General features: G+C 40.4%; 1 protein-coding gene across 4 annotated transcripts in view; it reads left to right on the top strand.

Moving 5' to 3' along the window:
• Positions 1–17,714, top strand: part of ATP2B1 (ATPase plasma membrane Ca2+ transporting 1) — a 134,644-nt gene that overhangs the window by 46,099 nt on the left and 70,831 nt on the right. For all 4 annotated transcript variants that reach the window (XM_069584176.1, XM_069584174.1, XM_069584175.1 and 1 more), the window contains exon 2: positions 15,182–15,609. In XM_069584176.1, coding sequence (XP_069440277.1) covers positions 15,402–15,609 — 208 coding nt within the window. In that variant the 5' untranslated portion in view covers positions 15,182–15,401. The remainder of the gene's footprint in view (positions 1–15,181; positions 15,610–17,714) is intronic.

Raw genomic sequence — 17,714 nt, 5'->3', positions numbered from 1 at the left:
TCAGGTCGCCCACATTGCAGGTGGATTCTTTACCAGCTGAGCCACCAGGGTAAAGAACCCACCTGCCAGTGCAGGAGATGCAAGAGGCACGGGTTCAATCCAGGGTCTGGAAGATCCCCGGGGGTAGGAAATGGCAACCCGCTCTATCCAGTATTCTTGCCTGTAGACTCCCATGGACAGGGGAGCCTGGCAGGCTGCAGTCCATGGGGCCACAGAAAGTCAGATATGACTGAGCAGAGCGGAGATCTAGTTTGGCTAGTGAATTCCAGGAGTGGCTTGTTTTGGGAAGAGGAGGAGAGAACAGTCTTATAGGGTAGCGTGTATCTGGATATGGAAGTTGAAGGAACCAGTATAAAGTGGTGGTTGGGGCTTGCAGTGGCAGTTCAGGAAATAAGGTCTGGGAGTAGACTTGAGAAGGCCGGAGAGGCAGGAGCAGGAGGAAATTCAGGAGAATCTGAATAGAAAAATGAACAGGCTCGGATGCTGGAGATGTGTCAGGGGATCGTATGTGACGGAGAAAAACAAGTTTCTAATGGAACTAAGAACTCAGTTTTTAAAATTTCTTCCACCGTTGCTCAGCCAGTTGATATGTCTTTTCAGGGGTAGCTAAGTAACCAGATGGGTGTAGGATGAGAATGAAAGAGCACAGAGGACAGACGAGCAAAACTGCAGTCACTGGCCGTTGGGAAGCTAGCCTTTTTTAGGAAGGCAGGTATGATCAGAAAGGGTCTTGATTGCCTTTGAGCCTGAAGGTCAGAATGTCTACATAAGATTCCATTCTCTATAAGAGAAATAAAGAGAAGTTGTACCAGAGAGGAAGTCTTGAATATTGAACAGTTCCCAGTGAGCATGACTTGTAATGTGCAGCTCTCCCCTTGAATAGCAGTCACAGAGTACAAATCAGAGTCTTGGAAGGAAGGTCAGGAATTGTGTGAAGCCAGAGTTTAAAGGATCATCAGTGTGATGTGTTGGCGTGGTTATGATTCAACACATCCACTAATGTCCTTATTCTTTGCATTTTGGCGAGTGAGCTATAAGTCAGCTTCTTGCCTCACATCGTCTTAAAATAAACTTACCTTATATTTTAGCCAGATGCTTTGAATGCGTTGCAGAAGTGAGTATTGATATACTGGACCATTCTTTAGTATCTATGGCTGGAAAATGCAAAAGACTGTCAAGGTACTATCACACGGTTTAAAGAAAAAAAGGAGAGGAAGGAATGGAAAAGGGTCTTCTGCCCTTCGTTCTGTGTTCCGTTGTTTAAATATTGGAATAAATAGTCCTTGAAATCTAGAAGTTTTAATTAAGAAAACAGACAGCTCATGTTAAATTTACAGATGAGAGTTATGCTTCCTTAAATATTGCCAACTTTATTTTTGTGAGTTTGTTCTGTGACATAATGAGCATCCTGCCTCCTTAAGCAGTTAAGTGTAGGTTCTTGTGAACTGACAGGAGAGAAGCTCTTAAGAACTGAGTAGGCTGGTAGAGCAGCTGGTGTGACATTCAAGTGTTCATGTTGCCTTCGAGCTCCTGAACAGAAGGGGAAAAACACTGTTTTAATTTAGAAATCGCTTTCTTGACTATAGCTGAAATGCTCCAAGCCAGGGAGGCTAGAAAAATGAGAGAACATTTCGTTCTCATATTTAACTGTAGATATAATATGTTCTTATATTTGTTAGTAAGCAGCGCTGGATTATGTAAAATTACTTCTGAGCTTTTCAGAGGCTCAGAGGGGTGGGGGCAGGTAGGAGAAGGTAGATCTCTGAAATGTAGTTATCTGTTAAATTCGTTAAAGTTTGATATATTTAGTTTAAAATCATTTTATGTAAATTCAGAATAAAGCAGTACGTCTTCATGTTTCTTTGAAGGAAATTATTTGCAGCATTTGTGTAATACATCAGTATATTTGGTATTAAAAATCAAAGTAACGGCTATTTTTAGAGTATGGTCTACTTTCAGATATTCATGCAGATTAAGAATAGGATAATAAAGAACTGTGAGTAATTTGTTTCTATTGTTGTTGGGAAATTTGGGGTTAAGGTGGTAATCCAACAGTTTGTTCCTTAATCAAGTTTCAGGGATTACTTAGTATCTCTAATAGTGGTTGTCCAGACCAGTAGCGTCTCCATTGCCAGAGAAGTTATTTGAAACGCAAATTCTTCTTACGTCCTATCCTAGATCTACTGAGCTGGAGTCAGAGATCGCCAGCAGTCTGTGGATTAAGGAGCCCCTCAGGTGATTCTGATGCAGGTTGAGGTTTGGGAAGCACTCATCGGTGCTCTGGACATCCTTTCCAGAGACACAGGCATCATTGGTATTTGGGGCAAGATGGTTCCTTGACCCTAAAGCAAAAATATCTATAGTGAACTTGAAGATCCCTGTGTTGGGGATCATTCACATTACAGTTTTATCATATATTCTGCTTAATTAAGGACTTTGAGGTCATAAACAAATCATCCATGCTGGAAATGACAGATATCAAAAGAGTGATTGTCTTGCAGCCCCAGGGACGACAGTGAAGCCCCAGTTTAACAGGAACTGTTCTGCTTTGGGCTGACAAAGTTATTTCTTCATAAAGTAAAGACTAAGAGGAATGGGAGCTGTAGTGGGAACTACGATAAGGAAACTGGGTGTTTTTTTTTCACACTTTCACTAAGCCAGAGTGCTATAGTGTGGGTTCATCATTTTAACTGAACAGTGAAATTCTGAGCCGTGCAAGGAGAAAAATGAGTCTTGTAAATGCACATACAGATAAATTTTTGTTGTTACCTACAAACTGATCTCACGCTTGCTAACTGCAAATAGATGGAAACAGTCATGGTCAGGACTGCAGTGCCACCCAGTCTCTCTCCACTGATTCCCTTGACAGTTAATTCAAGAAGGGGAACAAGCAGTGGAAAAGAGAACTGGCCACCAGAGATGGCACCATGGTGGGAACGGGAGTCAAATATCAGAGAAATGAAGGCAATAGAACATTTCAAGAGCGAAGTGGTTGGTAATAACAGAGGTTGCCACCAGGTCAGATAAAAGGGACTAAATGTGTCCATTAGATTCAGGAACAAGAGAGGTTAGTGATCACCTTGAAGAGTTGTTTCAGTGTGGCATAGGAGCAGCAGCTAGATAGAAATGGGGTGATCTGTGAGTTGGAGATGAAACAGAAATGGCAGATTTAAGAGGACGGTAGCTGGATGTGGGATTGAGGATCATTTTTCCAATGGACTTTTATGGGTGAGATTATTTCTTTATTATTTAGATCTAATCACTAACTTTCTTACATATTGATTTGGCATCATTTTAGCATGAGTAATCCTAACAAATTATTTCTCAAATAAATGCATCCTTTTTTCTGCGCTTTGTGAAGTATTGAAACTCAGCATTATTACTTGGCATAGAGTCTAGCACCTGGTTAAGAACCACTGCCTTGTAGCAGTCATTGTATAATTTACTTGGAAATCTTAACTTACATTGTCTGAAAGAATTTAAAGGAAAGTTTGTGTATTTGCATACCAAACTGGTTTGAAAACTCTTTGAATCTTACGACTTTCTCTTAACAAACTAAACACCTAGCGTATTATTTTAAACAGAAGTTTAGAAGAGTTTGTTTTGCTCTGCTGTTTTAATTGGCATTGATTACTTTTCAAATAGATTTTTAGCCAAGGTTCAAAAAAAGAATGTCTCTATTCAGTAGACACTGAGCACCTACTATATTCCTGAGAGTGCTGGGGGTTAAAATTAAATGGCGTGAATCCTGCCTTGAGTTCACAGATCACTGGGGAAGACAGACTGGTAAACAAATCATTGCAGCCGTGTGTTAAAAGCTGTGCTGGAAGAACAAATTAGCGCCTCCACTGTTCTAATCGACTTGCTTCCCACACTGAGAGATTTGCTGAAGCGGTCATGCTGAATTTATCACTGGCAGCATCTGTAACTTGCCCTTCCAAGTATTGTATTTAGTCTGTCTCTCAAAGACTCTGGCGGATAAGTCACTTGCTGGGAGGAGTAGGGCTAGTTTTTTTGTCAGCACAGACACAGCCATGATATTCATGAATCTGGGGGGACGTATAAATCAGGCCTTGTAGATAGTGCTTATTTTCTGCTTGTCGGTTCTCATGAAGCAGATCCCGTTCGGTGGATTTTATGCTGTATGTGCGTATCGTTCTTCACACACCTGAGGTAAATTGCTTTCCTAAACAAGCTTAATATTTTATGCAAGTGTGTATGTTTTCTTTAAGCCCCTTAAAATGCGATTAAAGTCAGCTCAGAGTAATATTAAAAGCAGACAGTCCCTTGGTTCTTCACAGTGTTTTGATGAAATAATTTGAATATAACAAAATCCTGTAAAAGAAACTTCCCGCCACTCATGGTCTTGTGATGTCTGTTCCTTCGTATGTATGATATTATATCATCTGCTCTTTCCTCCATTACAGTCATATATTACAATAGGTACTTAACCTGTTCAACAATCTATGTAAATTTTTATCATTTCTTATTAAAATTGTTTTAAGTTTTTAAAAACTTCATTTTAGGATATGAGTCAGGCAGGTATAATGTTTTTTTCTGCAGAAGGTGACTATATAAGGAACTTGAAGGAGGGTAGTACCTCTTGTTTAAGATATGAAGATCAAAGGCAGAAAGGATGCTTAGTCACCCGGTCGTGTCTGACACTTTGCCACCCCATGGTCTGAAGCCTGCCTGGCTCCTCTGTCCATGGGTTTTTTCACGTAAGACTCCTGGAATGGATTACCATTTCCTCTTAAGTTTAATCATAGGTATACAGTCTGCCTCCCTTAGGGAACATTTAAGGTGGGGCGTTTCAGGTTGCTCACCCTGGCTGAGAGTTACTGCTAGTATCTGATGGGGTAGGGCAGGGAGGGGTTGGGTGAGGCTGGATTTCTGAATTTATGAAATAGTGCTCACAGTCAATAAAATGCCAATAGGAGCCACAGTGAGAAACAGCTATAAAGATACTGTCCCTCTTCTCATAGCTACCTGTCTACAAAGGAATTTGAATCAATTTTTATGTTTTAAGAAAAAACTATGACAAGCAGTAAATGCTGGAAAGGGTGTGGAGAAAAGGGGACCCTCTTACACTGTTGGTAGGAATGCAAACTAGTACAGCCACTATGGAGAACAGTGTGGAGATTCCTTAAAAAACTGGAAATAGAACTACCTTATGACACAGCAATCCCACTGCTGGGCATACACACCAAGGAAACCAGAATTGAAAGAGACACATGTACCCCAATGTTCATCGCAGCACTGTTTACAATAGCCAGGACATGGAAGCAACCTAGATGTCCATCAGCAGATGAATGGATAAGAAAGCTGTGGTACATATACACAATGGAGTATTACTCAGCCATTGAAAAGAATACATTTGAATCAGTTCTAATGAGGTGGATGAAACTGGAGCCGATTATACAGAGTGAAGTGAGCCAGAAAGAAAAACACTAATACAGTATACTAATGCATATATATGGAATTTAGAAAGATGGTAATGATAACCCTGTATGCGAGACAGCAAAAGAAACACAGATGTATAGAACAGTCTTTTGGACTCTGTGGAAGAGGGAGAGGGAGAGGGTGGGATGATTTGTGAGAATGGCATTGAAACATGTATAATATCATATAGGAAACGAATTGCCAGTCTAGGTTTGATGCAGGATACAGGATGCTTGGGGCTGGTGCATTGGGATGACCCAGAGGGATGGTACGGGGAGGGAGGAGGGAGCGGGGTTCAGGATGGGGAGCACGTGTACACCCGTGGCGGATTCATGTTGATGTATGGCAAAACCAATACAATATTGTAAAGTAATTAGCCTCCAATTAAAATAAATAAATTTAAAATTTTAAAAATATATATGAAAATGGAGATAACTTGAGTCTTCTTTTTTGAAAGGCTGCAGTCAAAAACTTTTGTCAGTCAGATGGTGTGTAACAGCTTAGGTAGTAGTACCCGTTTGAGGTATACTGCCAAGCTATTTTCTTGATAGTAGCCTCTATAGAACATATAGGTTATGATTTATCACATGTTTTAAATTTTGATATTTCTACCCTTCTTTTAATGATTTTTGTGAGCATTTAATTCTTGCTTTCTTTCATTCTTTTTGGCAGTAGATGATGATGAGTATTTGGTTTCATTGCTATAAAATGAACCAATGGATTTGATCTTCAACATGCCTTTCAGATGTTAAATTCTGATTCTTTGTTATGTAATAATTTTTTTAGCAGAATACTGGCTTTTTAAATTTTGTTCATTGTTGGTGTATTGATTTAGAAACTTATAACTTTTATCATTAAGTGAATGAAAATAAGCTGTCTTTATCTTTAGAGGGTCCCCTGCCAAACCCCAGATCCGTAATTTGTGTTCCTATAGCAGGAGTCGTGGCTTTCCCTGGTGGCTCAGAGGGTAAAGCGTCTGCCTGTAATGCAGGAGACCTGGGTTCAATCCCTGGGTCAGGAAGGTCCCCTGGAGAAGGAAATGGCAACCCACTCCAGTAAAATCGCATGGACAGAGAAGCCTGGTAGACTACAGTCCATGGGATTGCAAAGAGTCGGACATGACTGAGTGACTTCACTTCACTTCTTCAGAAGGAGTCATGGACTAAGAATCTTTGTAAATACTTCTTTTTTTTTTTTTTAACTTTCATGTTTACTGAGATATATGATAGATCTAGTAAATAGAAATTTGACCTAACACTTAAGTTACTTTGGGTATATGAATGAAAATTTGAAGACATTGAGTTATTTCAGTGTAGATACCTTAAGAGAAATGTTGGAATTTCCTTGGGAAAGAATATATGAAATCAGAAGTAACTTAATGTACTGAATTAATTACAGAATCTGTAAGCATTAACAAATTAAAGATTAAGATTTAGGACTGTAACTTTTTCTGTTAGTTTTGGAATTTTATCCTGAGTTGGGAGTGATTTGGAAAAATCAAAATTACTCGGGAATCTTTAGTTGGCTTGAAGGACACATTAAGAGATTAATGGAAGTTTAAATGAAAAGATTAGTTTCTAACAAATTTTGATTTATAACCAGTTTGCATAAATCTAAAGTTGAAATTAATCAAATGTCTTTCCTAAGCTGATGACCACAATTAGCAGATCTTCAAATTAGATGTTATGTTTCATACACTGTATACAAAAAAGAGTAAGTTTTCCCATCTGGGTTATGTTGTCTTTGACCTAATCTTGTCTAAAAGGAATCTTGATTTTTAAAAGCTAAGCAGTTTAGGATCACGGGAATGAGTGCTGAATAGAAGCTGTGTACATGTATAAAGCGTACTTACTGCATCAGGACTGATGGTGTTATTTTTTAAAACAGGGATGGACTTTCAAGACGTGTGTGTGTGTGTGTGTGTGTGTGTGTGCGCGTGCTTAGTCACTCAGCCATGTCCAACTCTTTGCGACCGCATGAACTGTATAGCCCACCAGGCTCCTCTATCCATGGGGATTCTCCAGGCAAGAATACTGGAGTGGGTTGCCATGCCCTCGTCCAGGGGATCTTCCCAACCCAGAGATAAACCCAGGTCTCCCGCGTTGCAGGCGGATTCTTTACCGAGTGAGCCACCAGGGAAAGCCCGTCAGGACTTGAGTCATCACCAGAACAGATGGGCTGTCTTCAAGTTTTGAACCGTCCTCCGTACATTCTTTTTTTTTTTTTTTTCCAATGGAAAAATTATTATTTTATTGGGCATGCTAGTTATTTTCTTTTTTTTTTTTAGTTTTTTATTTTTTAAATTTTAAAATCTTTAATTCTTACATGCGTTCCCAAACATGAACCCCCCTGCCACCTCCCTCCCCACAGTACATTCTTTCAGTATAGCTTCATCAACTCCAAGGGTAGAGAGTCTAACTGACCAAGGGACCCTTTATTGGTCAGAGTTCTCCCTCTCCAGAGAAAAGAAAGAACCAATGGGAAATCTGTCTGTATAGTGATTTATCATCTACCCATATAGTGATTTATCAGGAGGAATTTGCTCAGGCAGTTACAGGGACTGAGAAGTCCCACAGTCTGCCATCTACAAAGTAAGACTCAGGGAAGCTTATGGTTTCATTCAGTTTGAAGGCCTGAGAGCCAAGGAAATCGATGGGTAATTCCCAGTCTGAGGGCCAAAGACTGGACAGTCAGGCAGGGAGTGGGGTACGATTTACCATTTTTTGTTTTGTTTGGGTGGATTGGATAATGCCCACCTACATCACAAAGAGCGGTCTGTTTACTTAGTCTGTTCATTCACGTGCTAATCTCATCCAGAAACACCGTTGTAGGCATACCCATAAATAATGTATGGCCAAATAGCTGAGCTCCATGGGATGTAGTCGAATTGACATAAGATTAATAACTGTTACAGATCCATTCCAGTATGGGATGACTTGTTACTAATAAGTGCTGCCTCAGCCAAAAATCTACCTCTCTGTAACTTTCTTTTCATACTAGTTGTGCCCTCCACTACAGAATATATCTAGTCACTCTTGTACACTGCGAATTTTCAAATGTTTTATGCTGTCACTTATATGAGAAATCTACAATTCAACACAAATGAACACATCTATGAAACCGATAGACCCACAGACATAGCGAACAGACTTGTGGTTGCCTGCACACAAGTAGAAGAGTGGAGAGGGAGGGAGAAGGGGTCGGAGTCTGGGATTAGCCGATGTAAACTGTTATACACAGGATGGAGAAGCAGCAAGGTCCTACTGTGTAGGACAGGGAACTTTATTCAGTATCCTGTGATAAAACAGAATGGAAATGAATATGAAAAAGAATGTATATATGTATATGCATAACTGATTCCCTTTGCTATATAGCAGAAATTAACACAACACTGTAAATCAGCAATACTTCAGTAAAAGTTTTTTAAAAATTTCAAATGTTTGAAAATAGCCATCTTGAGATATTCGTCTCCTAAATTCTTTCCACATCTGTAATGGGCTGGTTTTCTGACGTCTCCAGCATTCTCTTTATTATTTTTCACACTGTGCATCTCATGGTAATTCAGACCTGACCAGTGCAAAGTCTAGTTGGCCTGTTTCTGTCATACACATAAAAGTTGGCGCCCCTCTTTTGTTCGTTAGTCTTTTTGATGTATTCAGTCATCATATGCTTTATCTGTATAGCAGAGCCTCACCTATATTAGACTTAGCAGAATTCTCTGTTTATTTAGGTTTGGACATCTTAACAATAGAAATTTGTTTGCTGTTGTTTAGTTGCTAAGTCATGGCCAGCTCTTTTGTGGCTGTATGGACAGTAGCCCGCCAGGCTCCTCTGTCCGTGGGATTTCCCGGGCAGGAATACTGGAGTGGGCCACCATTTCCTTCTCCAGGGGATCTTTCTGACCCAGGGGTTGGACTGCATCTCATACATTGGTAGGCAGATTCTTTACCACTCAGGCACCAGGGAAGCCCAACAATAAAACTAGCTCACATGCGTTTAGTTTACTGTGTGCCGGGCTAAGTTCACATTGTCTCATGTACAGTCACACATTTAGGGAGGCGTGTTATGTTGTGTCTGTGTTGTGTGATCCTGTAACATTAGAAGTGTGTTTGTGCAAGGCAAAGTAGGAGGGATTTGTTAACTCCCTTTGTTAGTTTTTAGTACTCCTGTCGTTGCTGCCTAAGACAGCTTGGGGCTGGGAGGGGGAAGCACTTACATCATGTTAATGAACATCAAGCCAATGCTTTGAGTAAACTGAACCTTTGTCTTTGAATGTACACTGTTGGGTTTCTTGTATGTCATATTTGTACAGTTGTGTTTTTGAAATTGAATGTAAGAGATCATACCTTTGTACTAATTATAGTTAACTTCCCATTCCCACCTGTCTTTCCAGATTCTAATTCTGTCATCTGGTACACTTGCTGAGTTAGCTAGCTTCAAGTCATCTATAGATTGGAGAAATATAACTTCTGTGTTTCACGTCACTAATAGAAGTTTAGAACAGTCGGGAATTTGGAACCCAATAATACGTTAAATAACACCTTTCAGGTTGTTCCTCTCATGCTAGTACACTTAGTTATAGTAGCATATGTTTTCTTGCCTGCAGGAATCATCATGTTACTGCATAATATTAATAATCACTTTAGAGTTCAGTGTTTCATCCAACTCCATGTTTCATCACCAAATTTATTTAGCTGTCCAGCTATTTCTTTCAGTTTTTCTAATATGTGGTATTTTTGTTGTCCTCATCATTGTTGAGTCTAAATAATATCATACAGCCATTCTGTGATCCAGAGTCAGGTGACCTTGTGAAAGAAAGCACTGATTTGTAACATTAACAAAACTGTCTCTTTATGAGCTTCACTCAGTGCTAAGACTTCATAGGCATCCTTTTGTTTTCTCTTGGGGTCCTGGCTGCCCATTCACAGTAAAGCTTATGTGTCAGTTGGAATCCATCTCATTCTTTTTGAAGACTAGCTATTTTTGCCCAACTCTAGTCTTAAACCATCTGTCTTTTTATGTAATAACTCAAAGATTACCAACAGTTCTTGGATCAGAGACATTATCTAGGGATTCTGGGATAAATTATGTATGGAGATAGGTGTTTTCTTTAAAACTTCCCTCTTGTGGAGCCTCAGCTTCCAAGATTTCTTCTTAAACTTTTCAAATGGAAGATCAGAATCTCTTCATGAACAATGAGAAGCAAAGGAAATGTTCTACTTTCTGTTGTATCTCAGTTCTAAATAGTGTCTCTCTCTGCTGATTGTCATGGTGTAGCGAACAATAAAGAGCAAAGCTTTTTTGTTGTCCTTGGCGTTTTGGCAGTTTACTGGTTAGGTGACTAGAAGCGTGAATAATAGTAGGGAAGAGAGGAAAACAGAAGAGGTGTTAGACAGTCTAGAAATAGACAGCAGTTCGATTTGTCACTTGTGGGTTAATTAGTGGTTCAGATAGTCCACTTTGGGAAGGTGGTTCATTGGCGTTGGGTAGTTTTCTCTGGACTTCTCTTTCTTTACACAGTAGGGGGAACTGAACATGGTGATCGTGTACTTACCAAAGCCCTGCGAGTTGCAAAGTGATAGAAAAACCTCCAAAAGGAGTTTATTGACAAAGAACGAAACGATCACGGTTAGGACAGACTTTAGGTGTTGGTTGACACAAGAGCCCAAATGATCCAGCACCGACAACCGTATTTTCTCCCTCCCTTCCTTTTAGATGCGTTCTCAGAGGCTTTCCACATCTCAGTTTTAAGTTCAGTAAGAAGAAACAAGTCTGTATGCCAGAGTCACAGCAGAAGCCCCGTTGCCCACTGTTGGCCTTTGTTGAGTCGCATGCACGTGACCGAACCCATCATCCTTATGGACAGGGCAGTATCCGGATATGGGGATGGACCACTGAGAGTTGGGGAAGGGCAGAGGTAGCAGATAACAAATACCACTCTAATGTCTAGTGAATTCTTGTTTTATCATATAAATTGGTACATTTGGTGTTGTTTGACTGTTTAACCTACCAAAATTTCCATTTCAGCCTGATAAACGTGAAGACTTCAAGCAGAGACAGATAGTATGAGAAACATGACTTTAGATTTGCAAATAGAGGTTTCAGATTCTAGCTCTATTATGTATCCTTATTGTTGAGAAATTTAAGGGCCACCCAGTAAATAACACCCTTCTCTCTGGCGTGAATTTTGTCAAGAGAAAAGGCAAATATTGGCACGTAGGAATAAAAATACTACTTTTATTACTGACAAAAGCTGAAATGAATGACTTAGGTTTTGTGTGATAGCTGAGATTCTAGTATTGAACCCAGAACTAAACAGTTACTTACCTTCACCCCAGGCATTTTGAAGGATGGCTAGGATTTTTTACCTGGGGTCTGTCCCTACTAATTCAGATTGCGTGAGTCTTACGGACATGCTGTTTACAAAGAAGGCAAGGAGGTGAGGAAGCTCCTTGTTCTCGGAAAATCAGTCAAGCAGTTCATTTCGACTCGATGATGATGGGTAGGAGGCCAGAACTTGTTGAGGAAAATTTCTCTTTCTGGAAACCGGAGGAATGGTGACATACATGCTTCCAACATGCAGACTGATGAATCTTAATTGTTTTATTTCTTAAATAAATGATAATGGTTTACTCTAGGATTGGTGTGATGCTCAGATACCAAGAAATTTTAGGTAGGAAAACACAGAGATCGTAAAAATAACCACCCTCTCCAGCTTTTGAAGTTGAGTTATTATAATAATTGTTGTGTGAGTACGAGCCCACTTTGCCTAGGGGATGAGTAACATTAGTAATAATTGGGCAAGCATAAGGATCTGTGAAGTGGGTGGGAGCAGGCAACGGAAGAAAATGCTTTACAGAATCCACAGCTGCCACATCCCTGTAAACTTAAGCCAAGGCCAGTGAGCTTTTCCTTCCCCGGCCGTCTTTAAGCAGCGGGCAGAGAGTCGTCACTTTGTCCGTTCTCGTGTCCAGGGGTCCTCACGTTGCACTCTCTGAACTACTAGCATGTCGCCTGATAGTTTGTTAGAAACAGAGATTGTGGAGCCCGCCCTAGCCGTGCTGAAACTCTGCAACTGGCGTCTGTAGTCTAACAAGTCCTCTAGCCAGTTCTGATGGATATTGAACTGGGAGAAACACACACCACGATTTTGCGAACCTCCCTGTAACAGTTCCACAGCTGAAGACCAATTGCACTTGCAAGTAATCTTTTCTAGCTCCTCATCATTCGTGAAAGTGAAAGTCGCTCAGTTGTGTCCGACTCTTTGCGACCCCATGGACTATACAGTCCGTGGAATTCTCCAGGCCAGAACACTGGAGTGGGTAGCCTTTTCTTTACCAGCTAAGCCACAAGGGAAGCCCAGTCACTAAGCATTTATTAAATATGGGCTTCCCTTGTGGCTCAGTTGATAAAGAATCTGCCTACACTGCAGGAAACCCAGGTTTGATCCCTGGGTCAGGAAGATCCCCTGGAGAAGGAAATGATTACCCACTCCAGTATCCTTGCCTGGAAAATCTCATGGACAGAGGAGCCTGGGGTCGCAAAGAGTTGGACATGACTGAGCGACTAACGCTTCAGTTCAGTTCAGTTCAGTTGCTCAATCGTGTCCAACTCTTTGCGACCCCATGAATCGCAGCACGCCAGGCCTCCCTGTCCATCACTGTCTCCCAGAGCTCACTCAGACTCATGTCCATTGAGTCCGTGGTGCCATCCAGCCATTTCATCCTGGGTCGTCCCCTTCTCCTCCTGCCCCCAATTTCTCCCAGCATCAGTCTTTTCCAGTGAGTCAACTCTTCGCATGAGGTGTCCAAAGTACTGGAGCTTCAGCTTTAGCATCATTCCTTCCAAAGAAATCCCAGGGTTGATCTCCTTTAGAATGGACTGGTTGGATCTCCTTGCAGTCCAAGGGACCCTCAAGAGTCTTCTCCAACACCACAGTTCAAATGCATCAATTCTTCGGCACTCAGCCTTCTTCACAGTCCAACTCTCACATCCATACATGACCACAGGAAAAACCATAGCCTTGACTAGACGGACCTTAGTCCGCAAAGTAATGCCTCTGCTTTTGAATATACTGTCTAGGTTGGTCATAACTTTTCTTCCAAGGAGTAAGCGTCTTTTAATTTCATGGCTGCAGTCACCGTCTTACTTAAATATGGGGCATTCTGGGGAGCAAAAGAAACTGAGTAGGTAAAATTGAGCCTAGTCTTGAATGCCCAACAGATATTAACATTAAGACTGTATTTTCATCGTATAGGTTTAGATAGAGTGGCACGGTGGTTATTTGAAAGGCTAAATAGAGCCTCAAAATGTAGAAGGGACTGGTTAAAGGAGATAATGGAATGAGAAAGAAACTAGAGGGTATTGATTGTCATCTGTGTAGGGCACTTGAAGACGGGGGAGAAAAGGGGATGTGCAGAAGCGGCTTTTCAAAGGAACGGTTACCTGAGCTCAGTTAACTCAGTGAAGCTGAGGTGGACAGAATCAAAGATGATTGAAGAGCTGAAGCCCACATGATTAGGATAATGATAGGTGGGAAGGAGCTTTCCAGTTAGGGAATAAAATGAATCCATTGTCAGGCGTGTTAACTTTGTGGTCCTAGTTGAAAAGGACATATATTGAAAGGGAAGCTCGTTTTTAGTTGGTTTAGAGTAAGAGGAGAACTTGAAAGCACGTTTGTCCCTTGGTATTGGCAGGAGATTGGTTCTAGGCCAAAACAGCCCCCCAACCCCCCAATACTAAAATCTGCAGATACTCATGTGGGCCATCTATCTATGGGTTCCACATTTGCCCATTCAGCCAACCGGTTGTTGTGAAGAAAATTACAGTAATGCATTCACTCATTCTTGAAATGCTTACTGAATGTCTACCATGAGTCTGGCACAGTTCTAGGTTCTCAGAATATAAAAATGGACCAACCTGTGCCCAGCCTTCAGAACTAATGTTGTGGGTGGAGGGAGACAACAAATAAGTAAATAAGTGAGCAAGATAATTTCAGGTAATACTAAGGGCCAGCAAAGAAAATAGAGTAACAGTGAAGAGTGGCTAAGGGGGGAGGATTTCTTCAGATAGCTAGTCAGTGAAGACCCGAGCTGGCAGCATGTGACAGAAACCAGCTGAAAAATGTGAAACAGGTGAAGGATAGTTTTAGGAAGCCAAGAGGTGCTGGCATCACAGAGTGGCCCAGGAGAACTGCAAGAAAGCAGGTGAGAAGGGTCCTGGTGCTTTTCGCCTTTTCAGGCACTCTTCTATATGAAAGGTTTGGAGAGAGAGAATAGTGTGTATTTGAAGGAACATGAGCTTAGAGGCATCCTAGGTCATTCATGTCAGGCATTTGTTGGCTGTGTAGAAACTCCTCAATTTATCTGAGGCCTATTCTTCTCAGTAGAGTAAGGAGTAATAACACCTCATGGGATTAAATTGTGATGATTAAGTGAGAGGATGAATTTAAAGCAGCTAACGTATTTCTTGAAACATGTGCTTAATGATAGTTATCTCGATCGGTCATGTGAAATACAGTTTTATTTAATAATGGTGAAATAATCACGTCTCTTGATACCCAGTTTTATTTAGAAGTTATACTTTGAACTTTTATCATGCAAAACATTTTAAGGGGTGCTAGACTGTTATTTTTGCAGTTAAATGGTGTATTTTGATAAGGTATCTGATGACAAAGTATGCTTATATGCATAACACTCTCAGATGGATTTTACTCACTTTAAATATTTTCTTCTTACAGATATGTACCTCTCATGACTGATAGGAAGAAACTAGTCATGGGCCAAAGGTCAAGATACTTCCCTGGGAAATGCTGCTGATGCTCCTTTACAAAGTCATATGATGAATGTTTGGTTTAAGAAAGATTTTCCTATTTAAGAGATTTTCATCTTGGAAATATATCAAGTGAAAATTATAGAGTCTTTTGGGAAACATTTTCCTCCTAATAAATTATACCTGTAATGGGCGACATGGCAAACAACTCAGTTGCATATGGTGGAGTAAAAAACTCTTTGAAGGAAGCTAATCACGATGGAGACTTTGGAATTACACTCGCAGAGCTGCGGGCCCTCATGGAGCTCAGGTCCACAGACGCATTACGGAAAATACAGGAAAGCTATGGAGACGTCTCTGGAATCTGCGCCAGGTTAAAAACATCTCCCAATGAAGGTGAGCTGTGTTACATCCCTCTTTAGTACTTTGTTCAGTGAGTCCTGTGATTGGCTCATAAAGAAGCATGCTCAAATTGTCTTAGCTGTTGTTTGATGATGCCATACTTTTTTAACATTTAAGGTGGTTTAGCTATCAGATTCGGAGAAGGCAATGGCACCCCACTCCAGTACTCTTGCCTGGAGAATCCCAGGGACAGAGGAACCTGATGGGCTGCAGTCCATGGGGTCTCAAAGAGTCGGACACGACTGAGCGACTTCACTTTCACTTTTCACTTTCACGCATTGGAGAAGGAAATGGCAACCCACTCCAGTGTTCTTGCCTGGAGAATCCCAGGGACAGGGGAGCCTGGTGGGCTGCCGTCTGTGGAGTCACACAGAGTCGGACACGACTGAAGCAACTTAGCAGCAGCAGCAGCAGCAGCAATCAGATTGGTGTAAAGTAACTTTAGATCAAAAAATAGTATTGCACAGTGATTTATTTTAAGTTGGTGGGAGGAAGGATTTTGTACTGTCACACATGTTGCTGCTTGTTTATTAAAGAGCATGGTTGTCTTTCCACTTGAGCTTTGGAGGGTGGAACCAGGCTTGGTAGTTCCCAGGAGATTCTGTAGAAATAAACCCTGCTCACTATCCTTCATTTTGCCAGGCAGCTTAAAATAGTTTTCACTGCCTGTAGCTGACTGAGTTGTTTTTTGTTGTTAAAAAAAAAAAAACCCTAAAACTTTAGCAATTTGTTCAGAAGGTACCAGAGCAAATGGAGTAGATTAGATGGCAATTTTTTATTTAGCAGACATTTCCTTTGATTAAAAATAGTTTTCAGTCTTAGAATTATATTCAATTTCCGTGTTCAAAGAAGTCTTCGGTTTTATAATCCTTGATTTGTAGTAAATTTCTTTTTGAGAAGCAGCAGAATTCGTTATAACTTCATTACATTATGATCTTTGAAGGGTTTTCAAAGGATGACCTTTTTTTTATACACTGATCATGTTAAACGTGAAATTAAGGTTAGGGATTTTCAGGGAGGCATTTCTACACACTGCAAAGGAAGCGGCAGGCAAATACATGAAGGTGAGTGTTTGGTGGTTACAGTTTATTTTAGTAAGAATAGGTGGTTAGTACTGTTAAAAGTTTAAAGGATATTAGTATATATCCTTTATATCTTTATGTAGAAAGGAGTATCTGTCTAAAGCCAGTTCTAGAGAAATCATTTTTCCGGAAGCATCTTATGCCGTGCCACTACTTGTGATAAATTTTGAGGTAATAGCAAAAAGTCATTTCCAAAATCGTCAAAGAATTTTAAATCATACCAAAAGATTCTTTGAAACCCTTATATAATTCTGTGTGAATTGCTCATTGTTTTAATGATGGGTAGTTACTTTAATTTTTCTGAGGAAGCTGATGTCAACATTCCCATTTCCTTAAAGGGCTTCCTCAGGTCACTTGGAGTATGTTCTTTTTTCTGTAAAGTCTTCCAGATGGTCTGGATCTTTTCCTCAAGTCAGAACCACTGGAGACATGGACTTCTCAGTTGCACCTTAAATATGCTGCACCATTTTAAGAGCTGCTTCAGGGAATCGAGAACAGACACATGGGCTTGAAGCAATGTAATATGACAAAATTGTAGCTTGTTCATTATGCAAGTCTTACTTTAAAGTTTCAGCTAGCTTCATATGGCTTTAGAGATTTGTTCATTGCTTGCACTATTTTCAGTTGGTTGATTCAGTAATTTAACCATCTGTGCTTAACTACATTTAATCTAAAACCTAATCATTGGATGTTTCGGCATCACCAAATTGATCAAAAGCATTAACATTTTTTAAAAACCCTCAGTATAACTGAAAGTGATACTGAACTTTACTTTGAAACCTGCCCTTAACTGCGCTTTCCCCAACCATAGCTCTGTGTTTCCCTACTATTAGTTACTCAGAACTTTTGTCTTCTCATAACTAAAAATCCCTCCGTGGTGTGTTATTTTTAATGGACTTAGTTTCTGTTTAGTTTGCACTGCAATTTCTTTTCTTCTCTTATTTCAGACAGTGCTCCTTCCGTTGATTTTGGTTTAATTACTGAAGTTTCTTAAATTAACTGAAAAGTTACACCTAA

Source organism: Ovis canadensis, chromosome 3 (genome assembly GCF_042477335.2).
Source record: "Ovis canadensis isolate MfBH-ARS-UI-01 breed Bighorn chromosome 3, ARS-UI_OviCan_v2, whole genome shotgun sequence".
Taxonomy (NCBI): Eukaryota; Metazoa; Chordata; class Mammalia; order Artiodactyla; family Bovidae; genus Ovis; species Ovis canadensis.
This window is presented reverse-complemented; position numbering and strand designations above follow the sequence as displayed.